Raw genomic sequence first — 15,303 nt, forward strand, 5'->3', positions numbered from 1 at the left:
CTGTTCCTAGCGCCCAACAATTGTGGCATGACCGCCGGTAGATAAGGTTCGAATTCGGCCCCATAGCCTGACAGACCTTCACCCACGTCGTGATGAGATAGCGCGGCAGCATGGCATCACCGGGATCGACTGGGCTGTCTTTGGACACAGATATACATTAGCCACGTCAAACTCTTGAGGTGCCATAACAGGGAAAAGATAAACATACTTTGTATTTGGATCAACTGCTCGACGAAGACTTGTGAGTCTGGCCTGAACACGTCTCGTCTCACCGCGATCGCTATAAGCGGAGAAGTGTAGTCAGCGCATTGAACCTTCGATGACTTGAAAGAATCAATAGGGGAAGGGGAAACCCGACGCACCAATCAAACCAGCACACTCCATCGCCTTGACTTCATATACTCCGGTCAATTCACATTCTTGAGGAGATTCAGCAGCAAGGGCATGATGCTCGAGTAATGCTATTTCGACCACGATCCATCCAGCCAGGCACAACGCCACCCGACACGAGAAAAAAATACAACGTCAACAACACAACTCCAACCCACAACTTCGACCACCGACGCAAAGCGAAACAGAGAAAAATTCACCTTCGCGAACGCATCCTCACTCGCATCTGCAACCATCGCCAACGTCGTAATCACTTGCTCTTGCATATATCTCTTCACGCCCGTCCCATTCTCGTTCCCAGCCCCATTCGCATCCGCGTTCGCAGGAGAGAAGCCAGCAGGAATAAGAAGCTTGAGGAGCCGCTCGACTATAGGACCGAGGTAAGGGATGAGCGTGTCGCGCTCGACGCCTTCACAGAAGTTGATGAGGGCAGCTGCGGCGTGGGCGTGCACTCTGTTACCGACGAGGCACAAGAACAGGTCAAAGTCGGGATGGTGTACCATAAGAATACCAGTCGAACAAAGAAGAGTTTGGGTAAAGAACGAACGAAAGTCAACGAAAGGTCATGAAGGGCGAAACGAATGGGTCAAGGGCGGCTGATAGAGTCGGAGAAATGGTACAGAACGGGCAGAATGGAAGCGGTGGAAGATGTGGGCAATAAAACTCATAGATCGGAGACATGTACCTCGACTCGGGAGCCTCGAGCGTAGGGATGAGTACTGAGAACAGCTGCTGATGGACTCCGCCTGGATGACTTCCTAAGCAGCGACAACGGAGCACATCATCGGTCTCCATCTACGCTTCGCCAAAGTACATGTTAAGAGCCCGACGTACCTCGTGATCAGTACAGAGTTGACCGCTAGATGGATGAGGTTGTAGGATTAGTTCAGGTGATCAAGGAATGGGAGATGAGGGGAGGGAAGTGTAGAAGGAGACACGGAGGGATACTGGGAGAAAAACGGAGGGTTAAGAAGAGGACGTACACGCATTGACAAGCCGCATATCGGGCCCTCGGATATGGATCGCTGAACAGTGGCAAGATCAAGCTACAAAACAAAACAAAAAATACTGTCAGTATTTCGTCCGCATAGCGCCACCACTACAGTCAAACTCCCTGCCGGAACTCTCTCTCCCATTGTCTACGTTTGTCGCTTTCTGAGAACATCCTGACGTGACAAATCGTCACTGTACCGCCCTCTCTACAATCCGTCGTCCCTCGTCTGAGTGACAGATTCACGCTCTACGACATAAGCGAGCAACATGGTCAATCCTCGTCCAGCTCATCCACACTCTGCAACCCCAGCGACATCCCCACTCCCCTTCCTGAATGACACAGCAACCAAACCAATGATTCACGAAAAGAGACAAAAACACGGTGGAGAACGGCAAATAGAAGAAAAGGAAAGAATGAGGTATGAAGGAAATGACGTACCCAACGACCTTCCCCAGCTCGTTCTGCATCACCTTACTCGCTCCTTCGCCTACCGCCGCGATGGCCATCAAGCCCGCATATCGCAACCTCCAATCGTGGCTCACCTATCGCCACAATCGAATCCAACATAACAGCACCAGCACACCATCGCACCGTCACATCGATACGTACCATCGCCGTCACGAGTAGCAGCACCGAAAGTGAATAGGTCGAATCAAACAAACAAAACCTGTCGGCTTCGAAGAACGACCCGAGAAGAATGATGCAATGAAGATGATAATGATAACGAAAAGAAGAGGAACGAAGGGGACGAGGAAGACGATAGTTAGAACGACGTACCAACATGCCCGGTATCAACTGGAACGCAGCGGGGAGCACCGCTTTCCCGCCGACGGCGCACGCGAGCCTGTCGAGCGACTGTTCTTAGATGTGGGGATAGGTATCATCTGTCCGCTCGTCGGAAGGCTAGGTTGCGTTCGCGGTTTGATCGGAACGTGCGAGGTTGGTGATGTGAGCGGTTGGTGGTGAGTAGAAATTTCGTCCGTCGAGTGGAGCGGAGTGGGTAGTTTATGGGATGGGAGGAAGTAGGTAGTATCGGTCGTATCGGGGCGTGCAAAAAGCAAAAGATGGTCAGCTTCTGTTAGATTCATAGGAATGATACAGAGACATGGGGATGCGAATGAGCGATACAAAACGCCCCAAAACGTCAGATCGACATATACGTCCTTCCAGAATCCCAGATTCCCCAGCGCGAAGCACCAATCCTCCGTCTCGCCACTTCAGCCGAACCGGGGAACTTCAAACCACTCCATCCACGAGAAAATCTACCAACAAAAAGAAAAACAAAAGACTCACATCAGCCTCCAACCACCCGCTCAGCTCCTCCTGCCTCACATCAATCACCTCCATCCCGCCCAAACACCCCCTGACCAAAAGTTGCAACCCAGCCCTCCGTCCTCATCACCATCCCCGGTTTCGCCTCTCTCAAGCTGATCATAAACTCCAGCACGGCCTTCCTCACCTCCTCCACTTCGAGGTCCTGTTCGTCTTGCGGGCCGTCTTCCGCGCCGGAGGAGTGGGAATGGGGAGAAAGATGGGACGGAGATAATGAGAATGTGAACACGCCGGAGGAAGGGCCGGAAGAAGAGGGGGGGAAGGGACGAGCAACGGTGGGTGTGGGGCCTGGGTCTGCACTGAAGAGGATGAGACCAGGGAGCCAGCGAAGGAGGGCGGGGAGATGGGGTGCGAAGAGGGAGGGAGAAGAGGTGGCGAGTGGGGTTAGGGTGTTTAGGAACCTGTTGTGGCGGTGGCGTTGGACGATATATTAGAAAATATCAGTGAGAAGAAAATGAGAGGAGGGTGTGAGGGGCGTACCGAAGGAGTTGGGAGGCGGGGAGAGAAGGGAGGGTGTCGAGGATTGGATACATTAATTTGAGGGCGTGGGGCAGCGCGTGTGGCAAAAGGGCGGAGAGGTAGAAGGGCGGAGAGGTAGGAGACGGCGCCTGTGAGGGCTGCGTGTCGAACCTACGGCAGGAAATGATAGTTAGAAAGAAAGGGACGCGGTGGTTATGAATGGGCGAAGGGAGAAAAAATATGGATGAAGTAAGTCGGTTACATCGAGTTGTGGCGACGGCGTAATCACGCCATCAGACCAGGAGGGGAACGGCTACGACAGACAGCACGCCCCAATAGTCCATGAAATTTCGAGAGTAAAAAAAGTAAGTAGAACACTCACATTGACACTCTGCGGATCCTGCAATCCCCTTCCAAAGACCTCGACGACCGCCTCCGTCTGCAAACCCAACACTAGATTCGGACACCCTCCAAACACGCTAAATGTGCTCTCCCTCTGCCCTCGCTCACTCGAGTTCATCATCTGACATGCCTGGGCCTAAAGTGCGTGCCACAGTCTTCCTCGGGCCACGAAGCTATTTGTGAGATCGGAGACGGTGTCGACACATTTGCGGCGGACCATGGGACGAGGGTTCATGCGTGTGTGACGGAGTGGAAGGGGAGACGTTCAAGGGCGGTTAGGGTTTGAGATGAGAGATAGTCGTACAGGGTGAGGTGGGAGGATGATGAATGTAGTTTGTGGGCCGGAAGGGACGAAGCCGGGTGGAAGAGGAGATGACCGTTGAGGATGAGAAAGAACGATCACATCTAGTGCAGTTTCAGTAGAAATTCAACGAAGAAATGAAGATAAGACTTACGAATTCAGTATCTGCACGAGTGGCGAACGGAGTCAGTCCGAGCCCGTAGACCTCGGGCGTCTGCTGCAAGCCTCTCGTCAGCTGCCTTGTCTGCACTACCAATCCCTTGAGCATCCATAGAGCAAAGTGACATCCAAAAGGGTTGATCAGCACGTTTGGACTGTACGTCTGCCTCGCACGACAGATACTGACTGCTGTTGAGACATGGTAGGCGAGATCGAGAGACACACGAGCAGAGCTAATGTCACGGTTGTTGCCATATTGCCACACCGCGAAGTTCGCATATGAGGGCCCGAAACAGCATAGCATATATAACTAAGAAACACAGACCACAGTTTGAGCATCACAGAGCCTTAGTTTGTCTTCAAAAGTCGGGACTCAGGAGCAAAGGAGCAAGTTTTTTTTTTTTTGCAAAGATGAAGTGAGACGTTTGGCCGTCACAAGTGTGACATGACGCGTTCGTGTTTTCTATGACACACCGACGCGACGCGCTCTCCGCTACTTCAACCGCCACTGCTGCAGACTATGCCAGAGCTCCCGGAGATCTTCTCCTCAGATCGCACATTTCATCATGCTGCTGCTCATCTCGAAAAGCAAGGTGTACAAGTCTTCGGAGCTCCTCTAGTCTCACTATGGCACGATCCTACAGCTCCTAAGGCAACACTGGGCGCTGAAGACGACTGCACAAATGCCGATATTGATGGTGATAGTGACAGTGGCAACGGGATTATTGACGAGCAGGAGGACAGTGTCAATGACACTGGTGAAGGATGTGTTGTTGAGCTAACTGCATCCGATGCACCTCTAGTCAAACGCGGCAGTGGAACGGTCTCGCAGTCTCATGTTTATCCTCCTCTCCCTGGCACTTGTCCCACACTTGATGACCGCAATCAACTCGCCTCAGACAACCAGTTTATCTCACAGCAAAACGCGAAAAATAAGCGGACTGCAAAATCTGCAGGTTCCGAATTTGTTAAGATTCCGTTCAAGGAGCTGCCATATACGCCTATGCCACCCGAGCGTTTGTAATCGCTAGTACTTGACAAAGTGACGCATACGCCGCGGACACTCCTGATCCATTTTGGTCTGATGGTCGTTCAGGTGAGTGTTTCACATTACTATTCCTGTCCGCGATTCACTCCTCACCTCATTCCGCTTTCCTCTTCGTCAGATACAGTATCTTCTCCACACTTGCCTGCAAGTATACACTGCATCGCAGTGGGCATACCTGAAGCTCGTTCCACACAAAGTATGTATATCCATCTTCCCATATATCTAACGCTTGTGTTCATTAACATCTTATGTGTATTGCCAATCAAGACCCGGATTTTCAAGGTCACCGTTGCATTTGTTTTTGAAGGTTTCACCCTAGCGTTTTTGACACGTAGTCATCTACTACAGGTACGTTTTCAACATGCCACACTATCCTTACATATGTTTTATAATATACGCATGCAATGAACAACTCCATTGCATCATCAGTTTCACTATTGAATCTGTCAATTCCGTGTTCCGTTCATTCTCTCACCACTTTTTGTGTCCACAGCTGTACTGGCTCGACTCTATAGAGCATATGCCCGTCCGGCATGCTTGTATCCTGACCGCATTTGACGTTTTCCTCAAATCTGTCGCCGATTGGATAGACCAGCGTCGGAAGCGACGTTGCAATCGCTCTAAATTAGCCTTCATGGTCATTCGTGGCACTGATGGCCCGCTTCCTGGGATTGGAAAGTACACGATTCAGGAGTTGATGTTCATGGCGGGTGTGTGGACATACCCTCATTTATCCTGAAGGCCTCAACGTTTTTTGATCCGAATTATAACATTGGGTCGTTTGCATTCTAGGTCTATGGCTGGGACTTACAGAGGCGCAATTGTTCGATGTCCCATCTCGTGTGGCGAGACTCATTGCTGCTTATCGCCACCTTATACTCGGTCTCCCTCAGATGTGGTAAGTCGGAAAGGTTGTGTTCTGCTTTGCTTATTTTGGCTGGACTGAATCTGAGTGACCTGAATGACGGTGATCGCATGTAGGAACGATGTCGTCCGCCCTGCAATGCAAGGTACACTCCTTGCCCCCAGCCTCGTCCAGCGCCAAGCGTACGGACGCTCTCTTCGCGTTTACGGCAAGTTGAATATCAAGATACCGCTCCGTCTTGCGAGTCTTGCTGACGAGTATGAGGTATGTCCAGCTTGTGGCGCCTTATTCTCCCTTCGTTAACTCCTCTCTGTACTTGTTTCCGTTTGATTTTTCCGTCTCACTCTTCTGTTTCTGGTAGAAAAATCGAGACTATGACGTGTTTGATTGGTCCTTGATCGCACTCGACTTGAAGCAACCTCGTAATTTAGGCCACCTTATCTCGCCTACACTGTGGCCGAAGTTATCAGGAGATACAAGTGCGAAGATACAGGATGATCCACTGACACAGTACTTCCGGTCCCGAGGTCCGTATTTCGTTTATTTCTTCTTTTCCGCTTTGTGTATTGTGTACATGTCTCCGACTTCATCTGGCCTGTAAATCTACGAGAATCTTGCACGATACTGAAAAAGTGTTTCTTCCCGGTCCTAGGAACTGATTTGGATCAGACTTACCTCAATCCAAATGCGTATACTTGCCTTTTCCCTGCCGCGACGAAAGTTCTTTTCCCTCGCAAGCCGTACACGTACTATGAGCGTAGTGAAAAAGATGCTAAGAAGGCTGAGGCGGCTGAGGCTGAGGCAGCTGTGGCTGAGGCAGCTGTGGCGATAGGGGTATTGGGGGATGTGAAGGGCGATGATAGCAATGGTGATGGAGAGAGTGCTGAGGGCTCCATGATGGTGACAGAGTCTACGAGTGCGGTTGTGAGAAGAAAGGGTAAAGGAAGAACGTATGTCTGGTCCCTGACGTCTATACCAGGTGTTCGTACACTTGCTACACCGAATGACGGTGAGCGAGAGGCTGGTTCATTCCAGTATACTGTGGCCCATTCGTTGGATGTCGCTATTGGTCCGTTGGAGTACGGCGGCCTTGCGATCCCTCGAAAGGCCATCAACGGACATACAGTACAGTGCGTGCTCTTTCTTTTTCTTGTCCCCCGACATCTCTCTTGTTATTGTGTTATTGTTATCTTCTATCTTCGTACTACTTTGTGTGAACACTCCGTTTCAAATTAATGCTAATGTATCTTATTTGACATAGTGTTCTTGCCTGTTGGGGCGATCCGAACCCAGACATCCCTCTTCGACACACTATTGAGGCTGTCAAAGCCGTGCACCGGAAACTCCTCCCTGAAAACTTCAGACACCAAGTCCCTGAGGAGATCGAAAAGAAGAACACCAAGAAGATTGGAATCGTCCTTTCGTCCCGACGACCTTTGGAGGACACCCGCGACCATCGAAGCCAGACACTATGCTCCGCTTCTCCCACCATTTTGCCGTCGTCGCCCTCTTCTAGCTCTGGCGCTATTGCTATTCCACGTCCGATTCGGAAACGGAGGACTGCTGATGCTGTAGTACGGGAGGGAGGTCTTGAACTCGTTCCTAAGAAACGGACCAGGACTGAGCGAGGAATTGAGATGGATCACAGGAAACACCCACTTGATGATCTCTATGGCAGGAGGCTGACTTAGACTTAGCGCTAGAGTACCTGTTTATTGTTACTTAAAAGTTCAATGGATTCATCATAGCCTTCCTTTTCCTTCGTAACATTCATTTTGTTGGCTCTTTTTGTAGACCATAGTAGCTCGAGCTCAGCTCGAGTGACCTGAATCTAACGTCTTGAATCGTCGGGATCGAATATGACTCTGTGAAAAAAGTTACTCCTTTGCTCTTGAGCTGTGAGTTTTGTAGATAAATCAAGGGGTTGGAGTTCTCGAAATATGGTCTGTTTCTCTTAGTTATGCATGCTCAATTGTGTATGGCACACACATATGCAAACTCTGAACTTGAAGTACTTACAGTGCCATAAACCAGTACTCATGAGTACTTACCTGTACGAGTGGGACTTGGGACTTCTCACATATTTCTTTCCTTTGCTCTTGGTTTTCGAGTTTTGAAGTTAAACTAATACATTCTGGTGCTCATTTTGCCCTGTTTTTCTCTTCATTATTTGTGCCAAGGTAGATATAGACGAAGAATGGGAAGGGGTGAGGCGGGCCACCGGCATTTCCCGGTGTCCGGATCCCTGTATTTCGCATCTTTGTCCTTTTCCTTCTCCTTCCCTGTTCACAACGCCTGCTCCTCATCTCACACCAGGTGAGTGTGATATCATAACAAGAACCTAGCTACATTTGAATCTGATCTCCTTGCTGCATTCAAGACCATACTATACCTCTACCTCTTAGAGCACATTCTGTGTTCGAAGTAATTATAATCGAATTTAACTCCCTTAAAATTTTGTCTCCTTTGCTCTTGAGCTGTGAGTTTTGTAGACAAATCAAGGGTTTACAGCTCTTGAAACAAGGTTCATTTCTCTTGGTTATGCATGCTCAGCTGTGTAGGGCACACATATGCAAACCCAGGAGTACGGTGACACCCATGTGTAACTGTGTAACCAGCCCTCAGTGCTTACCTGTACGGGTCGGGGCTTCTCACGTAATGTTTTCCTTTGCTCTTGGGCTTTTGATTTTGAAGTCAAATCCATAGATCCTGGTGCTCGTTTTGTCGTGTTTTTCTCCTAGTTATTTGTGCCAGGGTGAATAATGATGGACATGGGGGAAGGGTGTGCGACACGCCACCGGCATTTCCCGGTGAGAGTCTCCTTTTCCTTGTCTCAGAGCGGGCGACGATCGAGCCTTGTCCTTGTACGTGACAGATTCACTGCTCACAAATGAAGCTCCTCATAATGGAGATCTCTCTCTGATTATCACTCATATCTGTGTATCATAGTGTAGTGCTGCAGGCTCCGCGGTCGGAAGTCAAGCTCACAACTCATAAGGGCAAACAGAGGACAAAAGTAATGGTGGAGCATAGAGCGATAGCATGGGAAATACGCATAGGGAATAGCAAAGGCATAAAGACATGAAAGAAATAACATAGAGACATATGATCGTAACATGGGAGAAGACATAGACATAGACATAGACTTGTAAGTCTGTGAGTCGTACACACTACCACATGATTCTACATGGTGTGACGGTCAACGCCTGATTTTATTCGAGTATAACATGAGACTCACTTGGGTACGATTGATTGACACGAAGGAGCCTTCAATTTTGCACAGTGTTGATTAAAGCCATGATACTTTGACATAAGCTGGCCCACTCGTTTCCGTACTGCATGTTCTTATCTGGGTGATATACCTAACAAGAATTCAGACTTAGGAAAGCGGACACGCAGGACACAATAGGGAATATAATAGCACAATGGTACTCACACGTGCAAGAAGACGGCGCTGGGATGTGACAGAAGCCTGGACAATCGTCGAGAGTTGAATGCGTCTAGCAGGGTCAGGGTGTGGAACTCGTCGAAGTAGATCAGAGCGGAATTCATGCCAAGGGATACGACGAGCTGAGCTTCGTCTCGACGGTGAGACACGCTCCGATGTTGCATCAATGAATCGGCGATATGAGATCATCGTAGATGCTGATAGTACGAAAGTAGAGGTAGAGGGCTGTGCGGTTGAAGTCGTAGTTGTAGAGGCGCCAGCGGTGGTCGAGAGAGGTGGATTGGAGTGAGACGGAGTAGGTACAGAACCGGAGGTACCAGTCGTTGAGGTGTTAGTAGTCGACGCAGGATATGGGCGTGTACGTTCATCATCGCTAGAGACGTATATGTACTCATTGGGAGTAGAAGACGATCCCCAGGCAGATTGACGAGGTCGTGCTTGCGGGGTAGGACGAGGTCGCGGTTGAGTGCGGGGGAATGTCGATGAATAGGATGGTGGAGGACCTGTTTTCGGAGGTTCGGTTTATATCAACTTGAGAATGTCCTCGAAATAATGAAAAAAGACTCACGGTTCGAAGTGGGTTCTTCGAGTGGCGTAGATTGTCGTGGCGTAGGTTGTCGTCTATGAGAGCCTCCAGAGCAGAACGTACGAGTCCCATACTTCTCCTGCAGGAACTGTCTAATCGTCTCGGCGTACTCACCGTCCGAAATATCGGATCCTGACGAGGTCGAAGAAGGCACATATGCATCAGAGGAATTATTGGGTTTAGACGATGGTGCAGGGCTAAGAGATCGCCTTATTATTATTGGACAGCACAACTCAGAAGATGAACAGTGCCTACGCATCCGTGTTCGTCCCAGCAGAACCCCTACGCTTTCCCCTCCCACCTCTCCCTCCACGACCACGACGACCACGACGACCACGACTACTCTTACCACGAGCAGTACCCTCCTCCTGCACTGGTTCACCGTCATCCCCACCACCGTTGCTTTGAACATCAGCAAACTCCCCAGTACCTCCAGTCGTCTCAGCGCTGGCTTTGGTCGCAGTACTTGCACGAGTACTACGGCGGCTGTTGATTTCCGATTGATTTTCCTATCCAATTAAGACGTCGAGGTCGAGTGAATAACAAAAATAAGCCAAAAAGTCATCAGAGAAGGTGATAATAGAGAACGAACCTCTGCATCACCAGTACTTGGGACATCATTCCTTGCCGGAGTAGGTTTCCCCTTCCACTTCTACAACAATACCCGAATATCAGCACAGTACTTGAAGTAAACAGAATATACACATGAATACACGCACGGATTTCCGACAAGATTCAATATACTTGGACGCCTCCCTACAGAACGTCTGAAGTATGGAAAATATAGCGTAGTAGCTGTCATCGTCCATCTCGTAGTGATCCAGGAATGGTATAAGCAACGCATCGATAAACTTCGCCAACCCCCATTTCCCTAGACGCATATTGTCTGATTTCATCTGCGAGTGATCAGAGGCTGAGCCGAAGTCGGCATCCAGTGCCTGAAGTAGGGCCCCAGGCGAGTCTTGTTTCAAGACGAACGAAGAGGCACAGAGATGATCCCAATTGTTCTGGGTAGCGATCTGGGCACATATGGGAAAGACAACAGAAAGAACATATGAGACAGTCTCATCAAACACAATAAAACCTATGTTAGTCACTCACTGCGAAGCATTGCGAAGTGGACTTATCCAGACGAACAACGGAGCTAATGAAGTCGCGGAATCCGTCAGGCGAATACATATCTGGGCCAGGAGTGTCGGAGTCCTCCTTAAACTTAACGATAAGCTTGTACAGATTACCGGTGAGTACGATGAGTTCATCCTGCGATGGGCGAGGGAACTGAAAGCTAATTGAAGGGAGTAATCTGTAAGCAATGCACAGGCCATCGATGATGAAGCCTAGTCCCTTAGGACCAAACTTGATCATGGTAGAGGCATCTGGGTCGTCCAGCATGGAGTTGAAGAACGAGATGTTGTTGAAGAAGTCAGTGACGGATGCCCAGACGATATCCGCCGTAATGCCTTAGGAAATGTGTGTCAACGATCGTCGAATACGAATACTGGTAGTACGAGACAAAGTATACGAAGACGAAGAGCATAGAAAGATAGAAATCTCACCTTCCGGGTTCTTACAGAAGAGATCGTACAGGATCTGCACGCTACTCTTGGCCTTATAACCGTCCATGTAGAGATCCGCCGGGACGAGAGGCCACTAGTTAGGGAAACAATGTGAATCGGGGGATCAATATATACGGCAAAACAAGAAGGGTGACAAGAAATACCATGGACGAAGGCTTAGCAGGTTGATGGACGTTGGTGACAGCACGCATGAGATCGTGCATGATCCTTGGAGTACCACCGATCCATTGATCTGGTTCAGCATAAGGCCCAGGGAAGGGAGTGAAAAACGATCCTGCGCCGTTCACTCTCGAGGGTGTGGAATACCTGGAAGGGCGAAGGATATTTCAGGACTATGACAGCATGGGAGAGATGCGAAAGACGTACGGATTGTCGTCATCCTTCTGCTTCTGCGGAAGTGAGGAAGAATAAGATGTTGTCCGTGACGGAGGGACCGTAGACGTAGAAGGCATCGCGGTTGAAGACGATGAGGAGGCGGGAGTGTGTGGCGACACCTTGGGTGCTTCTTCTTTCTTCTAGAAATGACGGCGGTCAGATACAATACTCATGAGGTCGTATAAAACATACATTGGTCTGAGGTACGTCGTCATCACTTTCCGCTTCTTCGGCACCGGACGAGTCCTCGTCGGAGGAAGAGTCGAAGGTGAAAGGGATATTGGCGGTACCCTCAGGTAAGCAGATATATATCACGTTCTTCCAGATGGTGGCGGCGTTCCGTGGCTTTGTAAGTCCAGTAGCCCTATGACATAGTCAATCAGCCAATTATGCAGGGATAAAATGGATGGATAGGAGAGTAGGACGAATAGGATAGGAGAGTAGACACTAGTACTAGAATGAGCGATGATCATACCTTAACAACCGAGCAAAGTCTATGACCATCGACGATGGGAAAGGAATAAGAACGGTGCCCTTCCTGTCTCCCTGTCCGCGATTCTGTCCGGTGAGAAGGTTCCAAGGGTTTTGGGGAAAGGGCGGAGCAGGAGACTGATGAGCAGTAGGGGACAGGAGCTCGTTGACGACGGTAACGAAGGCTGGAACATGGAGGAACAAGCCGCTGATGGCGACCTTAATCTCAAACGGAGTTGCAGTGGTGGGGAGACTGACGTTCCCGATGAGACCAACAAGGTCAAGTTGCGACAACCTAGAAGCGAAGCAATAGATGTGAGTACGAAGATACACGCAACAATTATCAAGGTGAAGACGAACTGGCTGACAGACATCACACGATAACGGCCAGCATTTGCCCTGACTGTATTGGGAAGGAGAGCGACGGTGAACGAGGTGTCCGGGACTGAAGGTGTCGACTTCGCGGTCTTTGCAGACTTCGACTCCTTGCGAGTGGCAGGAGCTACGGTCGAGTCATGTGGATCGTCATCATCGCGCTTACGCTTCACATTTGCTTTGCGAGGCTTAGGTCTGGCACCGACCTCAGCCTCCTGCTGAGCCTGAGGAGTGATGTTGTGAGACACATCATAACGTTGAGGGATAGAAAAATTAGGGTGTAGGTAGATGGTCAGGAAGGGTTGAGTAGGAAGGGATAGGATAATGGTACGTAGACAAATAGGAATGGGAAGAGCTAGAAAGGGAGATAGATGAATAGGAAACACTAGAAGGATGGGTAGCGGGATAAGAAGAGATAGAGAGTAGTAGGTAGACGAAGATGAAGACGAAGGAAGAAGGATAGAACAAAAGTACATGTCCGAACAGACAAACCTTTTGAGCGGGGTAGAATGTCTTCGACATTCCGGCAGGCAAGTTCTGCCCCTCGCCAATTTGCTCCTTCCGACTCTGCGCCATGTTCATGAAGATATTCGGGCTTGCGAGATTGGGTGTCGCTGAGTACGATGGCGAAGACGAAGACGGCTGCGAGGACTGTGAGGCGGGAGTGGTTGAGTTGGCTGGACGTGAGCCGAAGAGAGACCGGAGGGTAGTAGTCGAAGGTTGGCTTGAAAGCGGTGGGGTTGGTCCATGAGCGGTGAACGAAGTTGGTGCCGGATTAGAGGCGGGCGGTGGAGCAGCCGGTTCTGGTGGTGGAGCGCGAGGTGGGTCTGGGACGGGTGGCTAGAGATGCATACAGTATGTAACACGTAGTATATAATTAATAAATAGAGACAAGGCACAGGAAATCACTTGTGGCGGGGCTAGGGAGAAAATATGGAAGAGGAACGGCGTACCGCATGCTCGGGTATCTTGGCCGAAATGGCCATTTTGTGGAGGCCAGCGGGGTGGCCACAAATAGCACAGAGGACGATAGCTAGACGAAGGGGATCGCTTGCCTCGTCCATCTGCTTAGGGTTTGGGAAAAATAAGTAACAAAGTTCGGAGCTGACACATGTCTTGTGATTGCAGGGCCCGAGTTGAGCGGGAGTGAGAGCCCAGGGAGAAGTCGAGTCCATGAGCAAAGAGGAGGAGAGTTTCAAAGTCTTAGAATCGACGAGAAGGAAGGAGAGTTTGATGGCCGGACGAAGGAGCGAGTCGGTTGTCACTTGCCTTTTCCCTCGTCAAGATTTAAGGTTCAAGCCACCGTGACCGATGATCGAGAGAGTGGAGAGTGGACGAGGGAAAACAGTAAATTGTGACAGGGAACCTTGCAAGACCTAGTTACCAGGACTGAGATTCGGAGCTCCCGGCGAGGACCGTTCCGGTGCTAAGGGCGAAGAGGAAGACAAATTCATGGAGCCGCATCTAGATCAAGCATTAGCAAAGCTTAGGTCTCAGAGCCAAGGATTCTGTAGTATCACAATGTACCGGGCTCGATGACTCGGATTTGGGGTGAAGAAATGATTCGAGCACAGAGCATCACACTAAGGAAGGAAGAACTTGTGTTGCAAGTGACGAAGAGAATCGTAACTTCGACACTTGCGAGGCCAGGTGTGCAGAGTCGACAACATATGTGCATGGCATGTCAGTCCACCTGTGTGCAAAGAGCAAACACAAAGACCTGTACGCAAACGGAAGCGGAACTTACGCGCGGCGGCTCGAGATGAAAGAACTTACACGTGTGTCCGGCAAACCGCCGTCACATAGGCGCCACGACGCCTAAACTGGTATGACTTCTGCGTGTGATCATTCAATGTGGCGGGACTTGTGCGTGTTCACACCTCTTCGGTCGCATGAAAACAGTCAAGATATTTATTTAACACTATTACGCCCATACGTTTCTTCAGTAAGTTCGTTTCCTACAGTAAGTTCGTTTCTCAGCGTAAGTTCGTTTCTCAGCGTAAGTTCGTTTCCTACAGTAAGTTCGTTTCTCAGCGTAAGTTCGTTTCTCAGCGTAAGTTCGTTTCCTACAGTAAGTTCGTTTCTCAGCGTAAGTTCATTTCTCAGCGTAAGTTCGTTTCGTCAGTAAGTTCGTTTCTCGGCGTAAGTTCGTTTCTCACCGTAAGTTCGTTTCTCACCGTAAGTTCGTTTCTCACCGTAAGTTCGTTTCGTGCAGTAGGTTCGTTTCTTGCGTTAGTTTCGTTTCTCACTGTGAGTTCGTTTCTCACTGTGAGTTTGTTTCTCACTGTAAGTTCGTTTCTCACTGTAAGTTCGTTTCTAGGCTTAAGTTCGTTTCTTGCGGGGTCCGAGCACAGTAAGTTCGTTTGCTAGTTAAGTTCGTTTGTGCATGCGCTAAGTGTGTGCCTCGGAGAGCCCTTTTTTTGGGGGTCTCTCAAATGAAGATGCTCACAAGGGTATGGGGGCCCCGTTAGGCGCTCCGTCGAAAAAAGCGATGCTACTACGTAGCATCGGGACGCAGGTA

General features: G+C 49.7%; 4 protein-coding genes across 4 annotated transcripts; 1 reads left to right on the forward strand and 3 right to left on the reverse strand.

Annotated features, from left to right (window-relative positions):
• Positions 1 to 461: 461 nt before the first annotated feature.
• STEHIDRAFT_69909 (uncharacterized protein) lies at positions 462 to 1,441 on the reverse strand (the record flags this gene model as incomplete). The annotated part of the gene is made up of 3 exons (XM_007311711.1): positions 462 to 843; positions 1,076 to 1,136; positions 1,339 to 1,441. Coding segments are annotated over 3 exons (546 nt in total), but the record flags the coding sequence as incomplete, so codon positions are not given.
• Positions 1,442 to 2,717: 1,276 nt separating this feature from the next.
• On the reverse strand, positions 2,718 to 4,238 carry STEHIDRAFT_163982 (uncharacterized protein; the record flags this gene model as incomplete). The annotated part of the gene is made up of 3 exons (XM_007311716.1): positions 2,718 to 3,117; positions 3,197 to 3,346; positions 4,225 to 4,238. The coding sequence occupies 3 exons, from the start codon at positions 4,236 to 4,238 to the stop codon at positions 2,718 to 2,720; spliced, it is 564 nt and encodes a 187-aa protein (XP_007311778.1).
• A 319-nt stretch (positions 4,239 to 4,557) lies between these two features.
• On the forward strand, positions 4,558 to 7,641 carry STEHIDRAFT_116777 (uncharacterized protein; the record flags this gene model as incomplete). The annotated part of the gene is made up of 10 exons (XM_007311717.1): positions 4,558 to 5,053; positions 5,081 to 5,133; positions 5,204 to 5,281; positions 5,353 to 5,433; positions 5,579 to 5,795; positions 5,878 to 5,983; positions 6,067 to 6,214; positions 6,312 to 6,477; positions 6,603 to 7,080; positions 7,212 to 7,641. The coding sequence occupies 10 exons, from the start codon at positions 4,558 to 4,560 to the stop codon at positions 7,639 to 7,641; spliced, it is 2,253 nt and encodes a 750-aa protein (XP_007311779.1).
• A 1,578-nt stretch (positions 7,642 to 9,219) lies between these two features.
• Positions 9,220 to 13,768, reverse strand: STEHIDRAFT_116778 (uncharacterized protein; the record flags this gene model as incomplete). The annotated part of the gene is made up of 15 exons (XM_007311718.1): positions 9,220 to 9,312; positions 9,387 to 9,901; positions 9,967 to 10,193; positions 10,240 to 10,493; positions 10,577 to 10,636; positions 10,704 to 11,003; positions 11,086 to 11,444; positions 11,541 to 11,634; positions 11,705 to 11,867; positions 11,928 to 12,076; positions 12,129 to 12,300; positions 12,412 to 12,702; positions 12,768 to 13,006; positions 13,275 to 13,622; positions 13,736 to 13,768. The coding sequence occupies 15 exons, from the start codon at positions 13,766 to 13,768 to the stop codon at positions 9,220 to 9,222; spliced, it is 3,297 nt and encodes a 1,098-aa protein (XP_007311780.1).
• Between the last annotated feature and the right edge of the window lie 1,535 nt (positions 13,769 to 15,303).

This window comes from Stereum hirsutum (genome assembly GCF_000264905.1).
Source record: "Stereum hirsutum FP-91666 SS1 unplaced genomic scaffold STEHIscaffold_32, whole genome shotgun sequence".
Classification (NCBI taxonomy): Eukaryota; Fungi; Basidiomycota; class Agaricomycetes; order Russulales; family Stereaceae; genus Stereum; species Stereum hirsutum.